The 23,591-nt window shown below is 48.8% G+C and overlaps 2 protein-coding genes across 2 annotated transcripts in view; both read right to left on the bottom strand.

The window, feature by feature from the left end:
- Positions 1 to 442: 442 nt before the first annotated feature.
- On the bottom strand, positions 443 to 10,187 carry LOC144249839 (ral guanine nucleotide dissociation stimulator-like). Its single transcript, XM_077792036.1, has 7 exons — positions 10,155 to 10,187; positions 6,495 to 6,609; positions 6,203 to 6,300; positions 5,920 to 6,036; positions 4,831 to 4,945; positions 2,833 to 2,913; positions 443 to 450 (listed from the first exon to the last, which is right to left on the bottom strand). Exons 1-7 carry the CDS (start codon positions 10,185 to 10,187, stop codon positions 443 to 445), a joined length of 567 nt encoding a protein of 188 aa, XP_077648162.1.
- A 7,422-nt stretch (positions 10,188 to 17,609) lies between these two features.
- Positions 17,610 to 23,591, bottom strand: part of LOC144249838 (uncharacterized) — a 59,173-nt gene continuing 53,191 nt past the window's right edge. Inside the window, exons 12-16 of the mRNA XM_077792035.1 lie at positions 21,499 to 21,613; positions 21,207 to 21,304; positions 20,924 to 21,040; positions 19,835 to 19,949; positions 17,610 to 17,917 (exon numbers count right to left, since the gene is read on the bottom strand). Of these exons, the coding sequence (XP_077648161.1) occupies positions 17,712 to 17,917; positions 19,835 to 19,949; positions 20,924 to 21,040; positions 21,207 to 21,304; positions 21,499 to 21,613 (651 nt within the window). The 3' untranslated portion in view covers positions 17,610 to 17,711. The remainder of the gene's footprint in view (positions 17,918 to 19,834; positions 19,950 to 20,923; positions 21,041 to 21,206; positions 21,305 to 21,498; positions 21,614 to 23,591) is intronic.

Raw genomic sequence — 23,591 nt, 5'->3', positions numbered from 1 at the left:
CAAATGTGCCCATGTAGCCTAAAGTTTGAAGGCATCTAATTGTACTCTAAAACAATTATGAACCTATTTGATCCATTATTAATAAATATCACCACTTTACCACTTGAACCAAATCACAGAAAATTGGAAACAGATGATCATTTGCTTTGATACCTTTACTTCTGTTTCATTACTCAGAGTCGATCAACTCCACACTTCAAGTGACACAGATTTATTACAGAATGCCTAAGATCCTAAGGATCTATTTTAGCTCAGCCCATGGTATTGCTTCATTATTTTATCATTTTGTAAGTAATAAAATATAACTTCATGTTGGATGATATATTCAAGCCATGAATATATCATCCAACATTGTTCTTCCCAAAATATTAGCCCAATTTCTGCGCGTGCTCACTTACTGTTTAGGAATTTTACTAATTGTTTGAAGGTTCTAGAGGACCTGTTAGACTCCTGATGGACAAACCATACGACATACTCCAGAGAACGGACGAGTGCCATAAGAAGAAAATAAGGTCAGCCTACAGCAATGGGCAGCTGCCTGCCCTCGGCTGGGAGGAGCCCTGGCCATGGCACCAGGGCTGCTGGGCAGCAGAAGCCTCCACAGCCCTGCAGGGAGCCTGGAGCACAGCTCTGCCTAACCATGCTCAGCCCTGGACAGATGCACATGAGTTCCCATCACAGGCTCGAGTGTGACAGTCCCAGGTGCATGCCTGTCATGCCAGCCACCAGGGAGGCTGAGGCAAGAGGAACGTTTGAGGTCAGCCTTGGCAACTTAGACCCCGAGGCAAAGGGGAAATACTTTTACAGGGGTCTCTGAGGGTGTAGCTCAGGTAGGTCACTTGCCTCACAGGCTCAAGGCCCTGGGTTCAATCCCCAGAACCCACGTACACACAAAAAGTGAACTTGGAATATTGTTTAAAATGATGGATCAGGTACACACAAGGACTTCAATATGACCTCTCAGAGGAGCTCAATTTGAGATCAGACTGAACAAAAGACCACCTGGACCATTGACTCAGTGTCTGAAACCCTCTGTGAGCATGGGAAGCACTGCTGGCAAGACACCAGAGGGCCAAAGCACTTGTGCCCCCTGCAGGGGTGTCTCTTGTCTACCGCCAAAGACTGTTCCCCTCCTGGGGCAGCTGAGAGCAAGCTGGGCCTTGGAGCAAGGACTAGTGCTTTAGATATAGACTATGCAAGCAAGGGGCAATGTCTTTAATAAAACTAAAATTAAAAAGTCACATTGAAAAAATTTTAAAAAGAAGAAAATAAGGTCAAGTAGAGGAAGCCCGTTTTCACAGGAAAAAATCCCCCAGTGAAAAGCATCAGAATAGATACCAAGAAAAATACCAACAAAAACAGTGTGCTCCCACTATGTATCTACTCAACATGCAAAAGTTAGAAAGCTAGATAATACAATCCTGGCCACAGGTAGAGCTATGCAGAAGAGCCACCTGGCAGTGCTTAGTCAAAGAAGTAAACATGCACACTTTGACCTAGAAATTCCACCTGTGTGTAAACCAGGCGGTGCTTAAGCAGTTTCACAAGGGGACATGCACAGGGAAATTTATCCTCAGGTTCTTATAGAGTTGTCTGTGCTTACAGGGAGTTGATGGTTGTCAAGATGCCCACAGCTGCGAAAGTCAAAAGCTAAAAAAATAATAGATGCCAACCTGGATATATTAATAATCCCGTATCTATGATCACCTTCATAAGGTAGCTTCCCAACTTCTGTGTGGAAGTGTGTTTCTCCTTGGCCCTTACACTGTTGTGGAGACCACTAGGAGTTCAGCTTTGTGCAGGATCATCTGACCTGGACTTTTTGCAAGACCTGTACAGCCCTCACACATGCTCAGATGCTACAGGACTTTTCAGACCAGTCCAGACAACAGGAGGCATCCATTCATTGTCTGCACTCTACAGATTCCTAGATGCACGACATTCATTACCATCAAATGCAGAATTTTCATCAAAAACTAATATATATATCATTCCAATCTGAATCAAGAAAATCGGAAATATCCCCAAATCCAAAGAGTGGATCCCCATTGTGATGCTACAAGTTGAAAATTCCACAGCTGACCTCATGGGATGGTTCACAGTCAAAAGACAGCTGCATGAAAAATATTACATGACATGACCTTCCTGCTATGTGAAAAGTGGCATGTGAAGTACACATGCATGTCTTCCTCAGACATGGGTTCATTTGCAAGACACCTTGTGCAATTGAAAATACTCCAAAAGGGGAGAAATCAGAACCGTGTCTCCAAAGTATTTCAGCAGAGACCAACTCCATCTGTCTATCTATCTCTCAGTGAGTGTGTGTGCTCTTGTGTGTGTTTGTGTGTCTTTGTTTGTGTTTGTACCATCATAGCTGATACTTCATTGCCCCCATTGGAAAACTGACTCAGATAACGCCATCTGCCAAACTCCTAAAAACCAAAGTTCTTGCTGATAGAATGAAACATTCCTTCCTGTTGGTTTGGATGTGTCCTTTAGGAATCACTGCTACATTTAGTATACTCAAATCATCACAGTAGATCAGGTAACAAAAACATATATATTTTAAAATAATAATATATTAATGGAAACAACAAATACAGGATAGAGTAACAACTGTGTTACTAAACAAGGTCAAGGACAATGGCAAACTATAGATTTAAACTTTGAAGAAAATAGTAATCAATGTAAATATTCCTGGGCTGCCTCAGCCCCGCCCAGGCACACAGCAGCAGAATGGTTTTGCAAGCATCCTCAGGAGGGCAGGAGCCTTCTTTCCAGGACGAGAGGGAGGTTGAGGCTGGATCCACCCATCATTCTTTTGGGAGAGGCTCCTTTTCCTCAGCACAAAGTTGGATTTTTTGTGAGCATTCTTGGCATAAAATACGTTGGCCTCTGCTGGAATCCTCAGCTCTGGGGAGAGAGGGGTGTACAAAAAGAAGGTGGCACTCAGGAGGTGCTCCCTAGGACACGCCAACATCTGAGAGCCTGTGCCAGAAAAGGCCAGAGCCACACACCTGAGAGCTCTCCAATTCAGCACCAATACCAACAAAGACAGCCTCCACAGTCCTCCCTGAGGAAGAACTAGGCAGAGCACTTCAACAGACCTAATGTCTGTTCCTACCGAAGGCTTTGGACTCCAGAATATCTCAGGTCCTCTTGCATCTGCCAAAGCACACCACTAGGGTTTGCATCTGAAATCTCCCACAAAAGGCTCCTGTGCCGAAGATTCAGTCCCCACATGAGCCATCTTCATAGGTGGGTTTGGAGGGAAGCATTGGATGGTGAGTGCTCTGATGTCAACATGAAATTCTCATTCAAGATGAATACACTACTGGGGGGTGGGAGGGACTGGAAGAAAGGTTGAGCATGGTTGGAGGAAGACCTAAACAGGGTTGTGCCCTGGGCAACAGTACCTTGTTCCTGTTGGCTCCACTGAATCCTCATTCTCCAAGTAGAGGTCCTCCCTCTCCATCTTTCTCTCTCTCCCTCTCTGCCAGCCTCGTTCTCTCTCTCCCAGTCTATGCCTTTGTGGCAAGGGCTGAGGAGCTCTCCACTGCCACACACTAGAGCTTTATGGACAGCCTCAGTGCACAACCAAAGAGAAAGCTATGAAACCCAGAGAAAAGGCCTAGGATTCCTCCTCTGAGTTATTTTCCTCAAGTATGGCCACAGTGAGGACAGGCTGACCAGCACGGATACCACGTTAGAGCCATGCTTCTGCGTTGGTGGAGCCCGCCTCCATGTGAACCAGGCTTCTGAGAATGGAGGCCACATTCCAAATACTGCCCTACTGAGAACAATGGTTCCAAAGACCAGCAAAGGGACTGCTTCCCTCCAACATGGTGTATGGCCCAGTGGTGCCATGACCCCGAGTGGGGGAATACAACAGCCGCTTCTCCTTCCTCTGAACATGTGTTTCCTGTCGCCCTCCTCTAACCTAGAGCCTGTTCTCCATCCCTTCTGGGTTGGATGTGGAGATCTCTGCTATGAATTTCTTAGGCTACCAAGGCCCCAGACAGACTTCCTCTTCCATAGACTCTACTAACCTAACAGTAGGTTAAGATAGGAGACAAGTGATCCTAGAACTCATAGGGATGGTGGTCTTCAGGGTACATAGGCTGGGATAATGGCTGCTGTGGTGTTTGGCTCACAAAAACCAACCAACCAACCAACAAAAAAGCGCTGGCATTATTATCAGATGAGCTCTGTGGCTACGTGCTCAGGAAGCCCTCATCTGACTTTAGTTAGGGATCACAACCTGGCTATTGTGATCACTCCTTGCCTAGTGGACTCAGGTGCGTAAGACCATGGAATTTATGCAAAAACAGATGATTCAGGCTGTCTCCCAGGCTGTGTTTTCTTCCCAATTTCATCCTGTTACTGCTTGCTAGAATCCTGGCAATGCTCTGCCCAGGCAGTGGTTTTCTGGTCACACAGAAGGCTTTCAATAGTACTGCTTCAGTCCACAAAATGCCAGTTCCCTCTTTAGCCCATGCATTCCCATGTTCCTTTGAAACCACTCCTATCCCAGACCATGAAAACATACTGCTCCTGGAGAGAGGCTTTCCTCCTCACTCCTCAAAGATGTCAGCTTTGGATGCCTGTTCATGTCCAGGGGAGGGCACCTGGTGGGGAGCCGCAATATCCACTGGGGTATACTATTGGACCTCAAGACCTTCCACCAGCAGAAGTGCAGTTGGCTTTGTGCACGAACCCAACACACCTGTTGGAGTGTTCTTGGGGGTCAGAGACTACTCTTTGTTGCTAAGAGTTGACCTGAGTCCACATCCTGACCCTTGCTCTCTGCTATCTGATTGTCTCACTTACTCTGACGGCGAGAGATGATTTGGCCCAGCTCATAATCCTCTGGATTCTCCTCAGTAAGGAAGTGTAGGTCGAGGGCGCTGCGGATGACGACAGGAGCCCTATCCTGGCAGGTCACCTGGAGCAGCATGGGAGACAGGCCTTCAGGAAATGGGCCTTGAAGTGACTACTCAAGGACAGTGGGCAGGGGCATTCTGGAGGCACCTCCACTCTAAATACAAGGGCAACATCCATGACCCTACTACCCGAGGCTGACCTCCTGCTCATCGTGTGGGCTCTTCCCACAGGCTACTAGCCCAATCCGTGTACATAGGACTTCCTGGGCCTGCCATTGCTCTTTGTGGAGCTGCACTCCTCTCGGAGTGAAAGGACCCCACTACCTGCATACAGATGCAATCTCATCCCACAAGTTGGGAGGAATGGGACAATAGCCTCCAAGATCCCAGGTCTGCCCGAGGATGCAGGCGGCATTGGGAATGGCCTAGGCACAAAACCTAGAGGCTTTGGTCTGGATTGCCAGGGCCAAAAACAGACCCAGGAACATGACCACACACAGGAGTGCTGAAAGATAGCCACGAGAGCTCCTGGCCTCCAGAGGCTCAGTGCTGGCTGGGATGTAGGAGGGCACCTCATCCGGCAAGGGTGGTCATTGGGTTACCTGGACATTTAGTGTGCTTGCTCCACATCCATATCGACTCTGCAGAGAGACTCTCTCAGCTCCTTGTTCAAGGAACATGCAGAACCTCACACTGCTGTCCTCCTCCATAGACGTCAGCATCCCATACAAGGGAACCTGCAACCTACTTCCTGTCCTATTCTCATCTGTCACCCATACCTGTCCCTGCCCTTCTGGACTGCATGCTGCCACCTGACACACAGACTCCCTCAGACATGGCAGTGGACAAGCTGCTGCACTCGCTCATCTCAGCTCCAGCCCTTCACACTGACCTCTCCCTTCTTGATTCCCATCTATCCTCCTGATCATCCAGAAGCTCCAAATTCAAGAGGGCATGAGTAGTCCATGGTATTGGACCAGTGTCTGCTCCCCACCCAGGTGTAAGCACCACGGGACACCCCTGCTCCCAGGCTTACCAGAACACTCTTGGCCATCTCTGGACTTTGTGTTTCTAGGTGGACACGAATTAAGCAGGTGTCTCCCACCTGCTTGTGGGAAAGCGGCCTGGAGGACTTGCAGGTTGATTCTGAGAACTGTGGGGGATGGAACATCAGCAAACCCAGAAACAGAAAGCCACCCCAGACTGTCAGTTGGCTCTATGGGCTTCCAGCAAATATGTCCAGGTGCTGAGGCTTCTTATTTCCTCAGGTCGGAGTGGAATGGCAGCACATGCACAGCTTGAATAAGGTAGGTGTTTACCTCCTTTCCCTTGACCTGGGGGCGTTTCCTCACGATGAAATATTGTATTCCCAGATTCATGGACAGACACACGAGTGCGTGGTCAGAGACCTTGATTTCTGCAGAGCGAAGTGGAGAGAATTGTTAGGTGGCACTCAAGGATTATACCACAAAACACCCACAACCCCTGAGAGTCTCCGCCAGGCCCATCACACTTTGGTATTTTGGGGCCAAGGCCCACTTTCTCTTGGCTGTCAGTTATCCTGAGCCCACTGTGGATCATGTCTCCCCACTGTCTGATTGTCCTACTTACTCTCATCCTCAGACATCATATACAGCAGCTCAAAGTTGTCCACATCCTCATGCTGCAACAAATTTTGGTCCAAGGCCCTGCGGATGAGGCTTGTCACCGTCTCCTGAAAGGTCACCTGGATCAGGGTGGGACAAATGTCATCAGAGAATGGCTTTTAGAAGAGCTACCCAGAAGACTGTGGTCAAACATTCAGGAGAAATCTCAGCTACATATACAAGGGCACAATCTTGTTATCCTGCTACCTGAGTGTGTCCTCCATATACCACCTGGGTTCTTGCAATGTGCTACTAGAACAATCCTGGTACAAATATCTGCCTGTACCTGCCATCTCCCCTCCCCCTGGGGAGCCACATTCCACTCATGTCAAAGGACCAAACTGCCTATGCACAGACACACTCTCATCTCACTGAGATGAGAGCAATGGGCCAGGGATCTGCGCACCAAGTGTGATCTGGGATGCAGGCTGCCTTTGTGGGTGGAAGAGGCAGATGCACTGAAAATTTGGGTCCTGACTGCCACGACACAAAACGGACTCAGATACAAGAGTGTGCACTTGAGTGCTTCATGATAGCTTTGAGAGGCCCTGGCCTCTGGAAGCTCGGTGCGGGTCTGGTTGTAATGATGTACTTGACTCAGCACTGGCAGTCACTGAACATGTCTCCTCTGCAGCTGGACACCTGCAGCATTAGCGTGTCTACTGCACATCCATAGAAATTCTGCCAAGAACCCCTTTAGCTCCGTATTTACATACATGCAAAGCCTAACATTTCCGAAGCTTTGGCATGACCCCCCAGGTGATCCCGACCCCAAATTCCTACACCTAGTCATGCTAAGGAGGTTCTCTTCCCTGCCACCAGGAACACATCCCCTCCTACACATGTGACAAGTCACTGCCACCTCCTCTGCTCCAACTTCACTCATTGAGAATACCAAGTTCTAGGCACTGCAGCCTGCACCCTGGACATATCTCTGCCTTCATCTGTCCACAGCACTTCCGTCTGCACTTCTGGCCTGCAAAACCCACCATACACAGGCCCACTCACCACTGAAGCTGGGCATGCTGATGCTCTCCCTCCTCAGGTCAAGCCCTTAAGACGGACCTCTCTCTTCTTTATTTCCCACCATAGCCCTGGGGTTGGCTGTGTCTCCTGCCTTCCACTGTGTGGACACCCAGGAGGCAGCCCTGCTGTCGGGCTTACCGGGATGCGCTTTGTCTCCCTCAGGCTCTGTCCCTCTAGGAGGACGTGAACAACGCGGCTGTCTTCCACCTGCTCGCTGGAGTGAAGCAGTGAGGAGCTGCTACTCACAGCTGCTGGGGTCCTGGATGCCACTGCCACAGAAGGTTCCAAGAACTGTGGGGGATGACAACATCAGCAAAGCCCAGCAACTGCACCCCACCCAGCCTGGCAGTTGGCTCTGTGGGCATTCTACAACATCCATCCAGAACCTGAGGTTCTTGTCCCCTTGGAGGATGTGGAGTGGCACCAGGAGTAAAGACTGAAGAAGGTGGCTGTTTTGGGAACAAGAGATCCAGCACCTGCTGGGTGGGGATGAAATCCCAGGAGATTAACCCCATGTTGCTGCTGAAATGTAGGTTCCTCCCACAAATGACAGGCAGGAGCTCATTCCTAAGCTGGTCCTGCCTGTAAGGTTCAAGGCTCTGAACCCTGAAGGGCTCCTCCGTGTTCTGATCATTTTCACCCTGGGTTGGGACCAAGAATGGTGGGGTCAAAATGGAAATGGTGACAAACAGAAAAATGACTTGTGCCAATACACTAGAGTCAAAGCACAATGGGACAGTTCCCATCAGTACAAACACACACACACACACACACACACAGAGTCAGAATAGGAGTCCTGGGCCATTCATCAGGGATCAGACTAGAGGGCCTGCTGGGCTCACCTGCCCTGTGCTACTCACTGTTACTCTTGAGCTCCTCTGCGACAATCGCCAGAGGCTCTGGCGTCTAAGATGAAGCCTCACCCAGTGTATCCACAAAAGGGCTAGTTGGCCCCCCTGAGATTCCTGGGAGCCTGAGGCTCGGCATTGTCTGCAACCACAGGAGAACATCCTTCTCCCTCCAGTGGCTCCAACCAAGTGAGCTCGGATGGCTTGGTCAGTGAAGTGGGTGCCTGGATACCAGGGTTCCATGTTCTGTTTGATCCATTGTCAAGGCAATGATGTCATTTCCTGTGCCCATACCTGAGCCTCTTTTCACATAAGACCACTTTCAACAGCCCTATGGGCTGCCGATTTCTCCTCCATGCCTACCCATCTCAGGTGCGCAGGTGTTCACCAACAACTACCCAAACATCCCCACCAGCATCTGCCCTGCTTGGTGCCACTAGAGTTCCAGCTTGGAGCCTTCAAAAATGCATTCACAACCAGTCCTTCCCTCTCAGCAGCTTTTGGACCCTGGTCCCATCATTGTGCAACTCATGGTGTGCCCAGTCTTTTCTGGAAAGTAGGGTAGCATCTAATCTCTAGGGTTTATTGTGTCTATTGGCCCATAACACCCTCTATTCTCTCTGAAACCAGAGATGGGACTCACAGGTGGCTAAAGCACAAATGTAGAGATGGGATAATCACAAGAAAGGGAGAGACAAAGAATGCACCCTAACTCAATCAGGCCTGTGTCCCACACAGGGACATGGCCAATGTCCGTCCCATCGTGGCTGCAGTTCCCTCTCTACACCATGGCAAGTTGGAGGGGACTGAGATGCAGAGGCTGCTCCCCTCTGCCATACAACTTCCCAAGGCTTCTCCTAAGATTTCAAAAGGGCCAAGTGTGTCTAGTGTTGGGGTCTCACAGAGACTCCGAGGTACCACAGCATCCTGCTGCCCAGAACCGGTTCACCCCTCACCTCAAGGGGGCTCAGCCTCTGGATTCATGGGAATTGAAGTGGGTACAGGTGATGGGATATCACCTCCAAGACTGAGTTATGCCAAGTCCATGACCCCTGTCTGCATCCCTGTCTCCAGCACCACTCCCCCCTCTCTCTTTCCTCCTCAGAGCAAACAAATCCATTTAGCAAGTGTGTCCTGTGATAAAGACATGACGGTCACCCATCCTCTCATTACAAAAACACTGAGGCTCAGCCAACATGGATCCTACAGGGAACACAGGCATAAACTCAGACTCCGATCCTCCCAGCCGAGCCTCAGTGGAGCCTGGACTCCCAGCCTCCTGAGTCAAGGAAACAGAGGTTCCTAGCCGAGCCAAACTGAACTTGGATGCAGCCGCACACAAACTGAACTCATCAATGCCCCCTTGCTCTCAGTTGTGAGTAAGAGGGGAAGTGGTGTTTCACAACCCTGGACATCAAGTGCAGTCTCCAGGCTTTGGGGTGTGCCCTGGCCTCTGTCTATCTGCCCAGGCTCTCCAACCCACACTGGCCTCTTACCCAACCTCCTCCTAGGGCCAAACTCAATCCTGCCTCTCAATTTCTGCTGCCTTCCCCAACACACTGCTCCCCAAAATGAGCAGGGCTGGCTCTCGGTTATCATGCTGGTGCCAGCAGCAATGCCACCCCACTGACATAATTCTGAGTCCCAACCTAGGCACTCCAGCTGTCTTTGCCACACCTGGCCTGTTTGGGCTCTGGCTCTTGCTCTTTTCTTTCATGTGCATGTGTTTTGAGGTTTTGAGTTTCTCCCACTGCAGAATGCAGCTGTAGCAGGGTAGAGCTCATGAGGGTGACACTCTGAGCCACATCCAATCCCATCAGGACTGTTCACTGGGGTGATGCTGGAACACAGTGATGAGTGAATACATGGGAGGTGGTTGGACCCACCTTGCCTCTGAGTGGCTTCCTTTCAGGACAGGAATGTAGGGATGGGAGCCCCTGGCGTGGGATGCTTTGCACAAGGCGTGACCATGGGCTCTCTTTCCTGGCAAAAATGGCTCCACTCAGCATGGAGAGCACTGTCATTCCTGGTGGCTAACAACAGCCCTGGACCCCAGAAAGGAACCCACACTTAAGTTTTACGTCTGAGTGTGCGTGTCCTCGAGGAAATGAGGTCTCCTGATCCCAGATGCAAAGGGGTAAGTCCTCTAACTCCAGGGGCCATGAAGGGACATCTGAGTTTCCCTCGTCCTTCTTTCCCTCTCTAACTAACCACAGTTAGGACCCTGGCCTCATTCCCCAGTGAGGATCATTAGGCTCCATAAAGGACAGTCTCTAAGATGCTCAGTGGACCAACACCCTCTGCACAACCCATAACCCTATTCACCCAAGAGGCAAGAGGATTTCTATTCAGGAAAACCAGGAAAGGGAGAGCCTTTCTCAAGGACACAAGGACATTAGTGAGTGAGGGAGTGATTAATGGATGGAGAACTATTTCCAACACCAACTTCCAGGAGCATATATGGCCCCCTGGAGAATTCTGCAGTGTGTTGGTGATTAAGGAGAATGTGTGAATTCAGGGGTCACTAGGTCCTCTCAGCCATAAGGAGGGAAACTGCCATAAAGGAACTAGGACAAGGGTGCGAGGAATGCTCACTGGGGGGAGATCGGAAGGAAGGAAAGTGTACTCATTAGAAAAGTGTCGCCTGAAAATTCTTAGCCAGCCAAAAGTCGTGCGAACTTGTGTGGGAAAAGAGTCTTTGCACAGTGATGAAGCTAAGAGCTCACATGATGGAACACAGCATCAACTGGGACCAAATCCAATATCTGATATTCTTGTAGGAAGAGGAGAGTCTGGACCCAGAGACCAGGGAGACTGGGGGATACCGGATATGTGAGGTTGGAGCCAGGGCGGGATGCCCATATGGGAACCACAGATCGTGGGCAGCAATAGGAGAGTGGGCAAGGGCTGGGAGAGTTGGGGAGACAGTCCCCTTGAAACCTGGGAGGGGTTATGGCACTGGGACAGCCCAACACCTACTGTGTTGAGCCTCTGGAGCTCAACGGAAGACACTTCCTCTGTTGTCGGCCACCCAGTTAACAGAGTTTGGTTGCAGCAGCCTAGGACCCAGCTGAAGGTCTGAGCATGTTGGCCATGCAGGTTGGATCTGGACCACAGACACCCTCATCAGAGATTGTAGGGTCTCAGCCCTGAGGCAAGACAGGCACTAAGTCAGGCCAGGAGGGGAAACGGATAGGCACACACTCTGGGGGCTGGTGCCTGTGTTACTGGGAGCACTTCTGATCGCAATTCCCTGATCTGCTGCCAACACAGGCTACAGAGGAGGGTACAGAAACACAGACCACGGATCTGCCCCACTCAGTGGGCCCAGGCCAACACCACACCCAGCAGCCTCGTGCCATACCCAATGAGTCTCGAAGCGGCCCCCTCTTCCCATCCTGAGAGCTCTTCCCTTCCTCATGTGCCAATAGCTCCCTACTGTCACTGGCAATATCTACTCTGTGAGATGTCAACATCCGTGGGTACTGTTCTCTCATCCCAGGACAGTGTGGTCCCACACACCCTGGTGAAATGGGCCACCTGGAGGCTGGACCTGGAGGTTGTTGAGGCTGAATGGCAGCGGTGGTCCTCTGGCACTTAATATTATTTAAGTTAAAAAAAACAAAAACAAAAACAAAAAACGGGTCTTGGTGCTCAAAAATGTTTGATTTGCATATTCTCATCCCCTAACCCCAATATTTTCATTATTTCCTCACATATGAAATCTTACTAGCATAAAGGTAATTTCGTATTAAACAAAGTGGATTGAAATAACATTGGTAAAAATAATCAATCACCATACTTTCAATTTTTGTTCTGCTTTCCTATTAGAAACCACTTGGATACAAGAGAACAGAGGACAGACTCATGGAAATGCTTGAAATGACAAGAAGCTCCCACTCAAGCTCAGCATTCAGTCCTGGACAGGGTAAGACCAGGCCACTTTGACATCTGTGCCAAAGAGTCTACCAGACAGAATCCTCTGACTGATCCCTGACTGAGCCATAGGAACTGGCTAGAAAAGCCTTCACATCCTCAATACATTCTTCACGTCAGAATACTTGACAACCATTGATATCCATCTCTCGTTAACTTGCTCCCCAGCCAACCATTCTTCAACAAATTCAAAGGAGTAACTCATGCAAGCACACAGAAAGGGGTGTTCACTACACACATCCATGTGCGAAAAAGACAACTGGTATTTCTTGTTTGGGCTATTTCAAATGAAATCCCTTCTGCATGACCTCCACAAACCAAAGGAAAATATTTGTGAAATTCCCACGTAGAAGACAAGATACACTTGCCAAGGAGGCAGTGGCAAGAATTTTGACACTCCAAATGTAGAGTGTGTGTTTAGGAAGCAGTCACAGTTTCCATGAGAGAGTCCCATGAAATCAATTAGGAAGATCCATGCTCTAGCCCTACCATGCAAGTGATGTGACTTGAAAGAGTCACTTAGTCTTAGTAACCATCATCACTAACAACTAAGTCAATGAATAAAGGTCCTCAGGTGCCAAGCTACAAAATGTGGGATGAGCATGGATGAGGATGGGTGGGAGAAGTCTCCAACTCTAACACAATTAGGGAAGGATGTGCTGACCTCAAGTGGCTGGGGGGCTGGGATCCTGCCACAGAGGGGGATTCCAAACCTCACATCCCCTGACCCAGGCCAGAAGACCAGGTAGAGTCCAAGGACCCTGGGGTGGCCCAATGGCAATAAAGGTCAAAAGGAACTAGGGATCTGCCTGGTCCCTCAATCCCCTACTCTGAGCAGGGCTGCATGACGAGGCCAGAGGCCATCCACAGCAATCTGCCTTTACAGGAAAACAGGGACTGCAGGCTGCCTCTGGCTCACTGAATCAGGGTGGTGTTTTCATAAAGCAAGACCACTTCCTCACATTTGACCAGCAGCTCATGTGTTGACAGCACAATGACTGACTTGACTCAGGCCCTGATGAATGAAATAGAAAATTCATAGCAAACCCATCTTTAGCTCTTCCACATCATCAGGGGCTCTGATTCAATTCCGTCCAGAAAGGTGTCTGAAATGATTTCTAAACATGCTGGGGACTCACCTCTGTGTGGAACTTTTCAGGAAAAAGGGGATCAAATCTCATGAAGCAACTCTTCTCTCTTCTAGCCCATGGGCAATGCAAGGAACCTGCATGATACCAGAGGCTCACTTCTCTCTTCTCATGTCTTCTGGAAAGGATTCGTTAATGCTTCCTGCAAGGTGAAGCAGAAGCCTGCATCCCCAGCTGCACAGAAGTGTTTTAGGGCAGTGTCTCCCTTAAAACCCAAAAATAAAAAAACAGGTCATTCAACAGGCACATGGATTCGAGTACATGTTCAATGATCCCTCCTCCCTGGAGCCTTCCACATGCCCATCTTCCACATTCACAGAGCAATGCTTGGCCATTCTCAAGACCAGGAGACCATGATGCTCATCACCAGGAAGTCAATAAGGAACATGAAGAGAGCAGCATGGATTGCAGAAGGTGGCACATCAAGGATCTTCAGCTCTGCTGCTAGAACACAAGAGCTTAACTTCAGTATTGACTTTTTGCCAACTACCAAGTACGATAGCAGTGTCAAGCCCAATATGCAGATATGCAAGTAGTAGGTGACACCCCGCATCCATTCACAAAAGTGGGCAACATCTGCATCAGAACAAGGAAGTATCTTACCCTTACTCATAAAAATCATCAGAAACAAAATAAAATGGATGCAAGACTTCTCATTTCACTATTAGGTAGCTGTTGGAATTCCCTATTAAATAATACCTCCTCCAAAATAAAAAGTATCTCAGACATGTGTCAACTATTCAATGGATGACATTTTAAAAACTATGGACTTTACTTAATATTTATGTATGCTATATCCCTGCCTAAGGCTCTATGAGAAAGGAGCACATAGAATTGGATCTTTGAAAATCTCACATTTGCTGATAAATATTACTGCTGATCTCAGGCATGGCGAAGTGAAAAGTGGGACTTTGGATATTCCAAGAATGCTATGTTGTGGGATTGGTGTCCCTGATTCATACATAGCATATGGTTTCTATGAAATCCAGTGAGGGAGCAGGAGTAACGAAGCTGATTGCACAGATGACCTCAGGGAATACTGACAGATAGGCCAAATGAAAAATATGTTCCAGCTAACCATTGGTATTTGGGCTTCTGATCCCAGTCCTGTTTTTAAAAAAGGTGCAGACAGGCAGTGTTCATTAAAAACTGTCTACCATGTAAAAGTGGGTAATTTAAATGGCATCTAGTTACACATCTGATAGAATGGTCTGGCAACATATGAATTTCATTCTAACAACAACAACAACAACAAAACATAGAAAATGAGACATAAAGATAAAACCTTGTCTTCACCAGGATGCCTAAAAATAGGTTTTATTTGGCTCATGCAAATAAATATCTTTCAATAGAATTTCTGATTTCTGAATGAACCCATTCAACTTCATACTGCACAGATCACAAGGTTTTCTTTACAGAATATTCTCTTCTTCTTCTTAAAGCCTCACATAGAAAATGTCTCACAGGACATAGGAGGGGAATGACCCAAAGGATGAGAGAATGGCTGGAACCGTTCTCAAATGTGCCCATGTAGCCTAAAGTTTGAAGGCATCTAATTGTACTCTAAAACAATTATGAACCTATTTGATCCATTATTAATAAATATCACCACTTTACCACTTGAACCAAATCACAGAAAATTGGAAACAGATGATCATTGGCTTTGATACCTTTACTTCTGTTTCATTACTCAGAGTCGATCAACTCTACACTTCAAGTGACACAGATTTATTACAGAATGCCTAAGATCCTAAGGATCTATTTTAGCTCAGCCCATGGTATTGCTTCATTATTTTATCATTTTGTAAGTAATAAAATATAACTTCATGTTGGATGATATATTCAAGCCATGAATATATCATCCAACATTGTTCTTCCCAAAATATTAGCCCAATTTCTGCGCGTGCTCACTTACTGTTTAGGAATTTTACTAATTGTTTGAAGGTTCTAGAGGACCTGTTAGACTCCTGATGGACAAACCATACGACATACTCCAGAGAACGGACGAGTGCCATAAGAAGAAAATAAGGTCAGCCTACAGCAATGGGCAGCTGCCTGCCCTCGGCTGGGAGGAGCCCTGGCCATGGCACCAGGGCTGCTGGGCAGCAGAAGCCTCCACAGCCCTGCAGGGAGCCTGGAGCACAGCTCTGCCTAACCATGCTCAGCCCTGGACAGATGCACATGAGTTCCCATCACAGGCTCGAGTGTGACAGTCCCAGGTGCATGCCTGTCATGCCAGCCACCAGGGAGGCTGAGGCAAGAGGAACGTTTGAGGTCAGCCTTGGCAACTTAGACCCCGAGGCAAAGGGGAAATACTTTTACAGGGGTCTCTGAGGGTGTAGCTCAGGTAGGTCACTTGCCTCACAGGCTCAAGGCCCTGGGTTCAATCCCCAGAACCCACGTACACACAAAAAGTGAACTTGGAATATTGTTTAAAATGATGGATCAGGTACACACAAGGACTTCAATATGACCTCTCAGAGGAGCTCAATTTGAGATCAGACTGAACAAAAGACCACCTGGACCATTGACTCAGTGTCTGAAACCCTCTGTGAGCATGGGAAGCACTGCTGGCAAGACACCAGAGGGCCAAAGCACTTGTGCCCCCTGCAGGGGTGTCTCTTGTCTACCGCCAAAGACTGTTCCCCTCCTGGGGCAGCTGAGAGCAAGCTGGGCCTTGGAGCAAGGACTAGTGCTTTAGATATAGACTATGCAAGCAAGGGGCAATGTCTTTAATAAAACTAAAATTAAAAAGTCACATTGAAAAAATTTTAAAAAGAAGAAAATAAGGTCAAGTAGAGGAAGCCCATTTTCACAGGAAAAAATCCCCCAGTGAAAAGCATCAGAATAGATACCAAGAAAAATACCAACAAAAACAGTGTGCTCCCACTATGTATCTACTCAACATGCAAAAGTTAGAAAGCTAGATAATACAATCCTGGCCACAGGTAGAGCTATGCAGAAGAGCCACCTGGCAGTGCTTAGTCAAAGAAGTAAACATGCACACTTTGACCTAGAAATTCCACCTGTGTGTAAACCAGGCGGTGCTTAAGCAGTTTCACAAGGGGACATGCACAGGGAAATTTATCCTCAGGTTCTTATAGAGTTGTCTGTGCTTACAGGGAGTTGATGGTTGTCAAGATGCCCACAGCTGCGAAAGTCAAAAGCTAAAAAAATAATAGATGCCAACCTGGATATATTAATAATCCCGTATCTATGATCACCTTCATAAGGTAGCTTCCCAACTTCTGTGTGGAAGTGTGTTTCTCCTTGGCCCTTACACTGTTGTGGAGACCACTAGGAGTTCAGCTTTGTGCAGGATCATCTGACCTGGACTTTTTGCAAGACCTGTACAGCCCTCACACATGCTCAGATGCTACAGGACTTTTCAGACCAGTCCAGACAACAGTAGGCATCCATTCATTGTCTGCACTCTACAGATTCCTAGATGCACGACATTCATTACCATCAAATGCAGAATTTTCATCAAAAACTAATATATATATCATTCCAATCTGAATCAAGAAAATCGGAAATATCCCCAAATCCAAAGAGTGGATCCCCATTGTGATGCTACAAGTTGAAAATTCCACAGCTGACCTCATGGGATGGTTCACAGTCAAAAGACAGCTGCATGAAAAATATTACATGACATGACCTTCCTGCTATGTGAAAAGTGGCATGTGAAGTACACATGCATGTCTTCCTCAGACATGGGTTCATTTGCAAGACACCTTGTGCAATTGAAAATACTCCAAAAGGGGAGAAATCAGAACCGTGTCTCCAAAGTATTTCAGCAGAGACCAACTCCATCTGTCTATCTATCTCTCAGTGAGTGTGTGTGCTCTTGTGTGTGTTTGTGTGTCTTTGTTTGTGTTTGTACCATCATAGCTGATACTTCATTGCCCCCATTGGAAAACTGACTCAGATAACGCCATCTGCCAAACTCCTAAAAACCAAAGTTCTTGCTGATAGAATGAAACATTCCTTCCTGTTGGTTTGGATGTGTCCTTTAGGAATCACTGCTACATTTAGTATACTCAAATCATCACAGTAGATCAGGTAACAAAAACATATATATTTTAAAATAATAATATATTAATGGAAACAACAAATACAGGATAGAGTAACAACTGTGTTACTAAACAAGGTCAAGGACAATGGCAAACTATAGATTTAAACTTTGAAGAAAATAGTAATCAATGTAAATATTCCTGGGCTGCCTCAGCCCCGCCCAGGCACACAGCAGCAGAATGGTTTTGCAAGCATCCTCAGGAGGGCAGGAGCCTTCTTTCCAGGACGAGAGGGAGGTTGAGGCTGGATCCACCCATCATTCTTTTGGGAGAGGCTCCTTTTCCTCAGCACAAAGTTGGATTTTTTGTGAGGATTCTTGGCATAAAATACGTTGGCCTCTGCTGGAATCCTCAGCTCTGGGGAGAGAGGGGTGTACAAAAAGAAGGTGGCACTCAGGAGGTGCTCCCTAGGACACGCCAACATCTGAGAGCCTGTGCCAGAAAAGGCCAGAGCCACACACCTGAGAGCTCTCCAATTCAGCACCAATACCAACAAAGACAGCCTCCACAGTCCTCCCTGAGGAAGAACTAGGCAGAGCACTTCAACAGACCTAATGTCTGTTCCTACCGAAGGCTTTGGACTCCAGAATATCTCAGGTCCTCTTGCATCTGCCAAAGCACACCACTAGGGTTTGCATCTGAAATCTCCCACAAAAGGCTCCTGTGCCGAAGATTCAGTCCCCACGTGAGCCATCTTCATAGGTGGGTTTGGAGGGAAGCATTGGATGGTGAGTGCTCTGATGTCAACATGAAATTCTCATTCAAGATGAATACACTACTGGGGGGTGGGAGGGACTGGAAGAAAGGTTGAGCATGGTTGGAGTAAGACCTAAACAGGGTTGTGCCCTGGGCAACAGTACCTTGTTCCTGTTGGCTCCACTGAATCCTCATTCTCCAAGTAGAGGTCCTCCCTCTCCATCTTTCTCTCTCTCCCTCTCTGCCAGCCTCGTTCTCTCTCTCCCAGTCTATGCCTTTGTGGCAAGGGCTGAGGAGCTCTCCACTGCCACACACTAGAGCTTTATGGACAGCCTCAGTGCACAACCAAAGAGAAAGCTATGAAACCCAGAGAAAAGGCCTAGGATTCCTCCTCTGAGTTATTTTCCTCAAGTATGGCCACAGTGAGGACAGGCTGACCAGCACGGATACCACGTTAGAGCCATGCTTCTGCGTTGGTGGAGCCCGCCTCCATGTGAACCAGGCTTCTGAGAATGGAGGCCACATTCCAAATACTGCCCTACTGAGAACAATGGTTCCAAAGACCAGCAAAGGGACTGCTTCCCTCCAACATGGTGTATGGCCCAGTGGTGCCATGACCCCGAGTGGGGGAATACAACAGCCGCTTCTCCTTCCTCTGAACATGTGTTTCCTGTCGCCCTCCTCTAACCTAGAGCCTGTTCTCCATCCCTTCTGGGTTGGATGTGGAGATCTCTGCTATGAATTTCTTAGGCTACCAAGGCCCCAGACAGACTTCCTCTTCCATAGACTCTACTAACCTAACAGTAGGTTAAGATAGGAGACAAGTGATCCTAGAACTCATAGGGATGGTGGACTTCAGGGTACATAGGCTGGGATAATGGCTGCTGTGGTGTTTGGCTCACAAAAACCAACCAACCAACCAACAAAAAAGCGCTGGCATTATTATCAGATGAGCTCTGTGGCTACGTGCTCAGGAAGCCCTCATCTGACTTTAGTTAGGGATCACAACCTGGCTATTGTGATCACTCCTTGCCTAGTGGACTCAGGTGCGTAAGACCATGGAATTTATGCAAAAACAGATGATTCAGGCTGTCTCCCAGGCTGTGTTTTCTTCCCAATTTCATCCTGTTACTGCTTGCTAGAATCCTGGCAATGCTCTGCCCAGGCAGTGGTTTTCTGGTCACACAGAAGGCTTTCAATAGTACTGCTTCAGTCCACAAAATGCCAGTTCCCTCTTTAGCCCATGCATTCCCATGTTCCTTTGAAACCACTCCTATCCCAGACCATGAAAACATACTGCTCCTGGAGAGAGGCTTTCCTCCTCACTCCTCAAAGATGTCAGCTTTGGATGCCTGTTCATGTCCAGGGGAGGGCACCTGGTGGGGAGCCGCAATATCCACTGGGGTATACTATTGGACCTCAAGACCTTCCACCAGCAGAAGTGCAGTTGGCTTTGTGCACGAACCCAACACACCTGTTGGAGTGTTCTTGGGGGTCAGAGACTACTCTTTGTTGCTAAGAGTTGACCTGAGTCCACATCCTGACCCTTGCTCTCTGCTATCTGATTGTCTCACTTACTCTGACGGCGAGAGATGATTTGGCCCAGCTCATAATCCTCTGGATTCTCCTCAGTAAGGAAGTGTAGGTCGAGGGCGCTGCGGATGACGACAGGAGCCCTATCCTGGCAGGTCACCTGGAGCAGCATGGGAGACAGGCCTTCAGGAAATGGGCCTTGAAGTGACTACTCAAGGACAGTGGGCAGGGGCATTCTGGAGGCACCTCCACTCTAAATACAAGGGCAACATCCATGACCCTACTACCCGAGGCTGACCTCCTGCTCATCGTGTGGGCTCTTCCCACAGGCTACTAGCCCAATCCGTGTACATAGGACTTCCTGGGCCTGCCATTGCTCTTTGTGGAGCTGCACTCCTCTCGGAGTGAAAGGACCCCACTACCTGCATACAGATGCAATCTCATCCCACAAGTTGGGAGGAATGGGACAATAGCCTCCAAGATCCCAGGTCTGCCCGAGGATGCAGGCGGCATTGGGAATGGCCTAGGCACAAAACCTAGAGGCTTTGGTCTGGATTGCCAGGGCCAAAAACAGACCCAGGAACATGACCACACACAGGAGTGCTGAAAGATAGCCACGAGAGCTCCTGGCCTCCAGAGGCTCAGTGCTGGCTGGGATGTAGGAGGGCACCTCATCCGGCAAGGGTGGTCATTGGGTTACCTGGACATTTAGTGTGCTTGCTCCACATCCATATCGACTCTGCAGAGAGACTCTCTCAGCTCCTTGTTCAAGGAACATGCAGAACCTCACACTGCTGTCCTCCTCCATAGACGTCAGCATCCCATACAAGGGAACCTGCAACCTACTTCCTGTCCTATTCTCATCTGTCACCCATACCTGTCCCTGCCCTTCTGGACTGCATGCTGCCACCTGACACACAGACTCCCTCAGACATGGCAGTGGACAAGCTGCTGCACTCGCTCATCTCAGCTCCAGCCCTTCACACTGACCTCTCCCTTCTTGATTCCCATCTATCCTCCTGATCATCCAGAAGCTCCAAATTCAAGAGGGCATGAGTAGTCCATGGTATTGGACCAGTGTCTGCTCCCCACCCAGGTGTAAGCACCACGGGACACCCCTGCTCCCAGGCTTACCAGAACACTCTTGGCCATCTCTGGACTTTGTGTTTCTAGGTGGACACGAATTAAGCAGGTGTCTCCCACCTGCTTGTGGGAAAGCGGCCTGGAGGACTTGCAGGTTGATTCTGAGAACTGTGGGGGATGGAACATCAGCAAACCCAGAAACAGAAAGCCACCCCAGACTGTCAGTTGGCTCTATGGGCTTCCAGCAAATATGTCCAGGTGCTGAGGCTTCTTATTTCCTCAGGTCGGAGTGGAATGGCAGCACATGCACAGCTTGAATAAGGTAGGTGTTTACCTCCTTTCCCTTGACCTGGGGGCGTTTCCTCACGATGAAATATTGTATTCCCAGATTCATGGACAGACACACGAGTGCGTGGTCAGAGACCTTGATTTCTGCAGAGCGAAGTGGAGAGAATTGTTAGGTGGCACTCAAGGATTATACCACAAAACACCCACAACCCCTGAGAGTCTCCGCCAGGCCCATCACACTTTGGTATTTTGGGGCCAAGGCCCACTTTCTCTTGGCTGTCAGTTATCCTGAGCCCACTGTGGATCATGTCTCCCCACTGTCTGATTGTCCTACTTACTCTCATCCTCAGACATCATATACAGCAGCTCAAAGTTGTCCACATCCTCATGCTGCAACAAATTTTGGTCCAAGGCCCTGCGGATGAGGCTTGTCACCGTCTCCTGAAAGGTCACCTGGATCAGGGTGGGACAAATGTCATCAGAGAATGGCTTTTAGAAGAGCTACCCAGAAGACTGTGGTCAAACATTCAGGAGAAATCTCAGCTACATATACAAGGGCACAATCTTGTTATCCTGCTACCTGAGTGTGTCCTCCATATACCACCTGGGTTCTTGCAATGTGCTACTAGAACAATCCTGGTACAAATATCTGCCTGTACCTGCCATCTCCCCTCCCCCTGGGGAGCCACATTCCACTCATGTCAAAGGACCAAACTGCCTATGCACAGACACACTCTCATCTCACTGAGATGAGAGCAATGGGCCAGGGATCTGCGCACCAAGTGTGATCTGGGATGCAGGCTGCCTTTGTGGGTGGAAGAGGCAGATGCACTGAAAATTTGGGTCCTGACTGCCACGACACAAAACGGACTCAGATACAAGAGTGTGCACTTGAGTGCTTCATGATAGCTTTGAGAGGCCCTGGCCTCTGGAAGCTCGGTGCGGGTCTGGTTGTAATGATGTACTTGACTCAGCACTGGCAGTCACTGAACATGTCTCCTCTGCAGCTGGACACCTGCAGCATTAGCGTGTCTACTGCACATCCATAGAAATTCTGCCAAGAACCCCTTTAGCTCCGTATTTACATACATGCAAAGCCTAACATTTCCGAAGCTTTGGCATGACCCCCCAGGTGATCCCGACCCCAAATTCCTACACCTAGTCATGCTAAGGAGGTTCTCTTCCCTGCCACCAGGAACACATCCCCTCCTACACATGTGACAAGTCACTGCCACCTCCTCTGCTCCAACTTCACTCATTGAGAATACCAAGTTCTAGGCACTGCAGCCTGCACCCTGGACATATCTCTGCCTTCATCTGTCCACAGCACTTCCGTCTGCACTTCTGGCCTGCAAAACCCACCATACACAGGCCCACTCACCACTGAAGCTGGGCATGCTGATGCTCTCCCTCCTCAGGTCAAGCCCTTAAGACGGACCTCTCTCTTCTTTATTTCCCACCATAGCCCTGGGGTTGGCTGTGTCTCCTGCCTTCCACTGTGTGGACACCCAGGAGGCAGCCCTGCTGTCGGGCTTACCGGGATGCGCTTTGTCTCCCTCAGGCTCTGTCCCTCTAGGAGGACGTGAACAACGCGGCTGTCTTCCACCTGCTCGCTGGAGTGAAGCAGTGAGGAGCTGCTACTCACAGCTGCTGGGGTCCTGGATGCCACTGCCACAGAAGGTTCCAAGAACTGTGGGGGATGACAACATCAGCAAAGCCCAGCAACTGCACCCCACCCAGCCTGGCAGTTGGCTCTGTGGGCATTCTACAACATCCATCCAGAACCTGAGGTTCTTGTCCCCTTGGAGGATGTGGAGTGGCACCAGGAGTAAAGACTGAAGAAGGTGGCTGTTTTGGGAACAAGAGATCCAGCACCTGCTGGGTGGGGATGAAATCCCAGGAGATTAACCCCATGTTGCTGCTGAAATGTAGGTTCCTCCCACAAATGACAGGCAGGAGCTCATTCCTAAGCTGGTCCTGCCTGTAAGGTTCAAGGCTCTGAACCCTGAAGGGCTCCTCCGTGTTCTGATCATTTTCACCCTGGGTTGGGACCAAGAATGGTGGGGTCAAAATGGAAATGGTGACAAACAGAAAAATGACTTGTGCCAATACACTAGAGTCAAAGCACAATGGGACAGTTCCCATCAGTACAAACACACACACACACACACACACACAGAGTCAGAATAGGAGTCCTGGGCCATTCATCAGGGATCAGACTAGAGGGCCTGCTGGGCTCACCTGCCCTGTGCTACTCACTGTTACTCTTGAGCTCCTCTGCGACAATCGCCAGAGGCTCTGGCGTCTAAGATGAAGCCTCACCCAGTGTATCCACAAAAGGGCTAGTTGGCCCCCCTGAGATTCCTGGGAGCCTGAGGCTCGGCATTGTCTGCAACCACAGGAGAACATCCTTCTCCCTCCAGTGGCTCCA

This window comes from Urocitellus parryii, chromosome 12 (genome assembly GCF_045843805.1).
Source record: "Urocitellus parryii isolate mUroPar1 chromosome 12, mUroPar1.hap1, whole genome shotgun sequence".
NCBI classification, from domain to species: Eukaryota; Metazoa; Chordata; class Mammalia; order Rodentia; family Sciuridae; genus Urocitellus; species Urocitellus parryii.
The sequence above is the reverse complement of the archived record's forward strand: the minus strand, read 5'-3'. Positions and strand labels throughout refer to the sequence as shown.

Bases quoted from the DNA above. Each gene is read 5' to 3' on its own strand.
- LOC144249839 (XM_077792036.1), bottom strand. From the start codon at position 10,187: ATGAGCTCTACCCTGCTACAGCTGCATTCTGCA. The intron at 6,610-10,154 runs GTGGGAGAAACT...ACCCTGATCCAG, and splicing joins TGCTACAGCTGCATTCTGCA to GTGACCTTTCAGGAGACGGT. The intron at 2,914-4,830 runs GTAAGTGAGACA...CTCTCTCCCCAG, and splicing joins AATCATCTCTCGCCGTCAGA to AGCTGAGGATTCCAGCAGAG.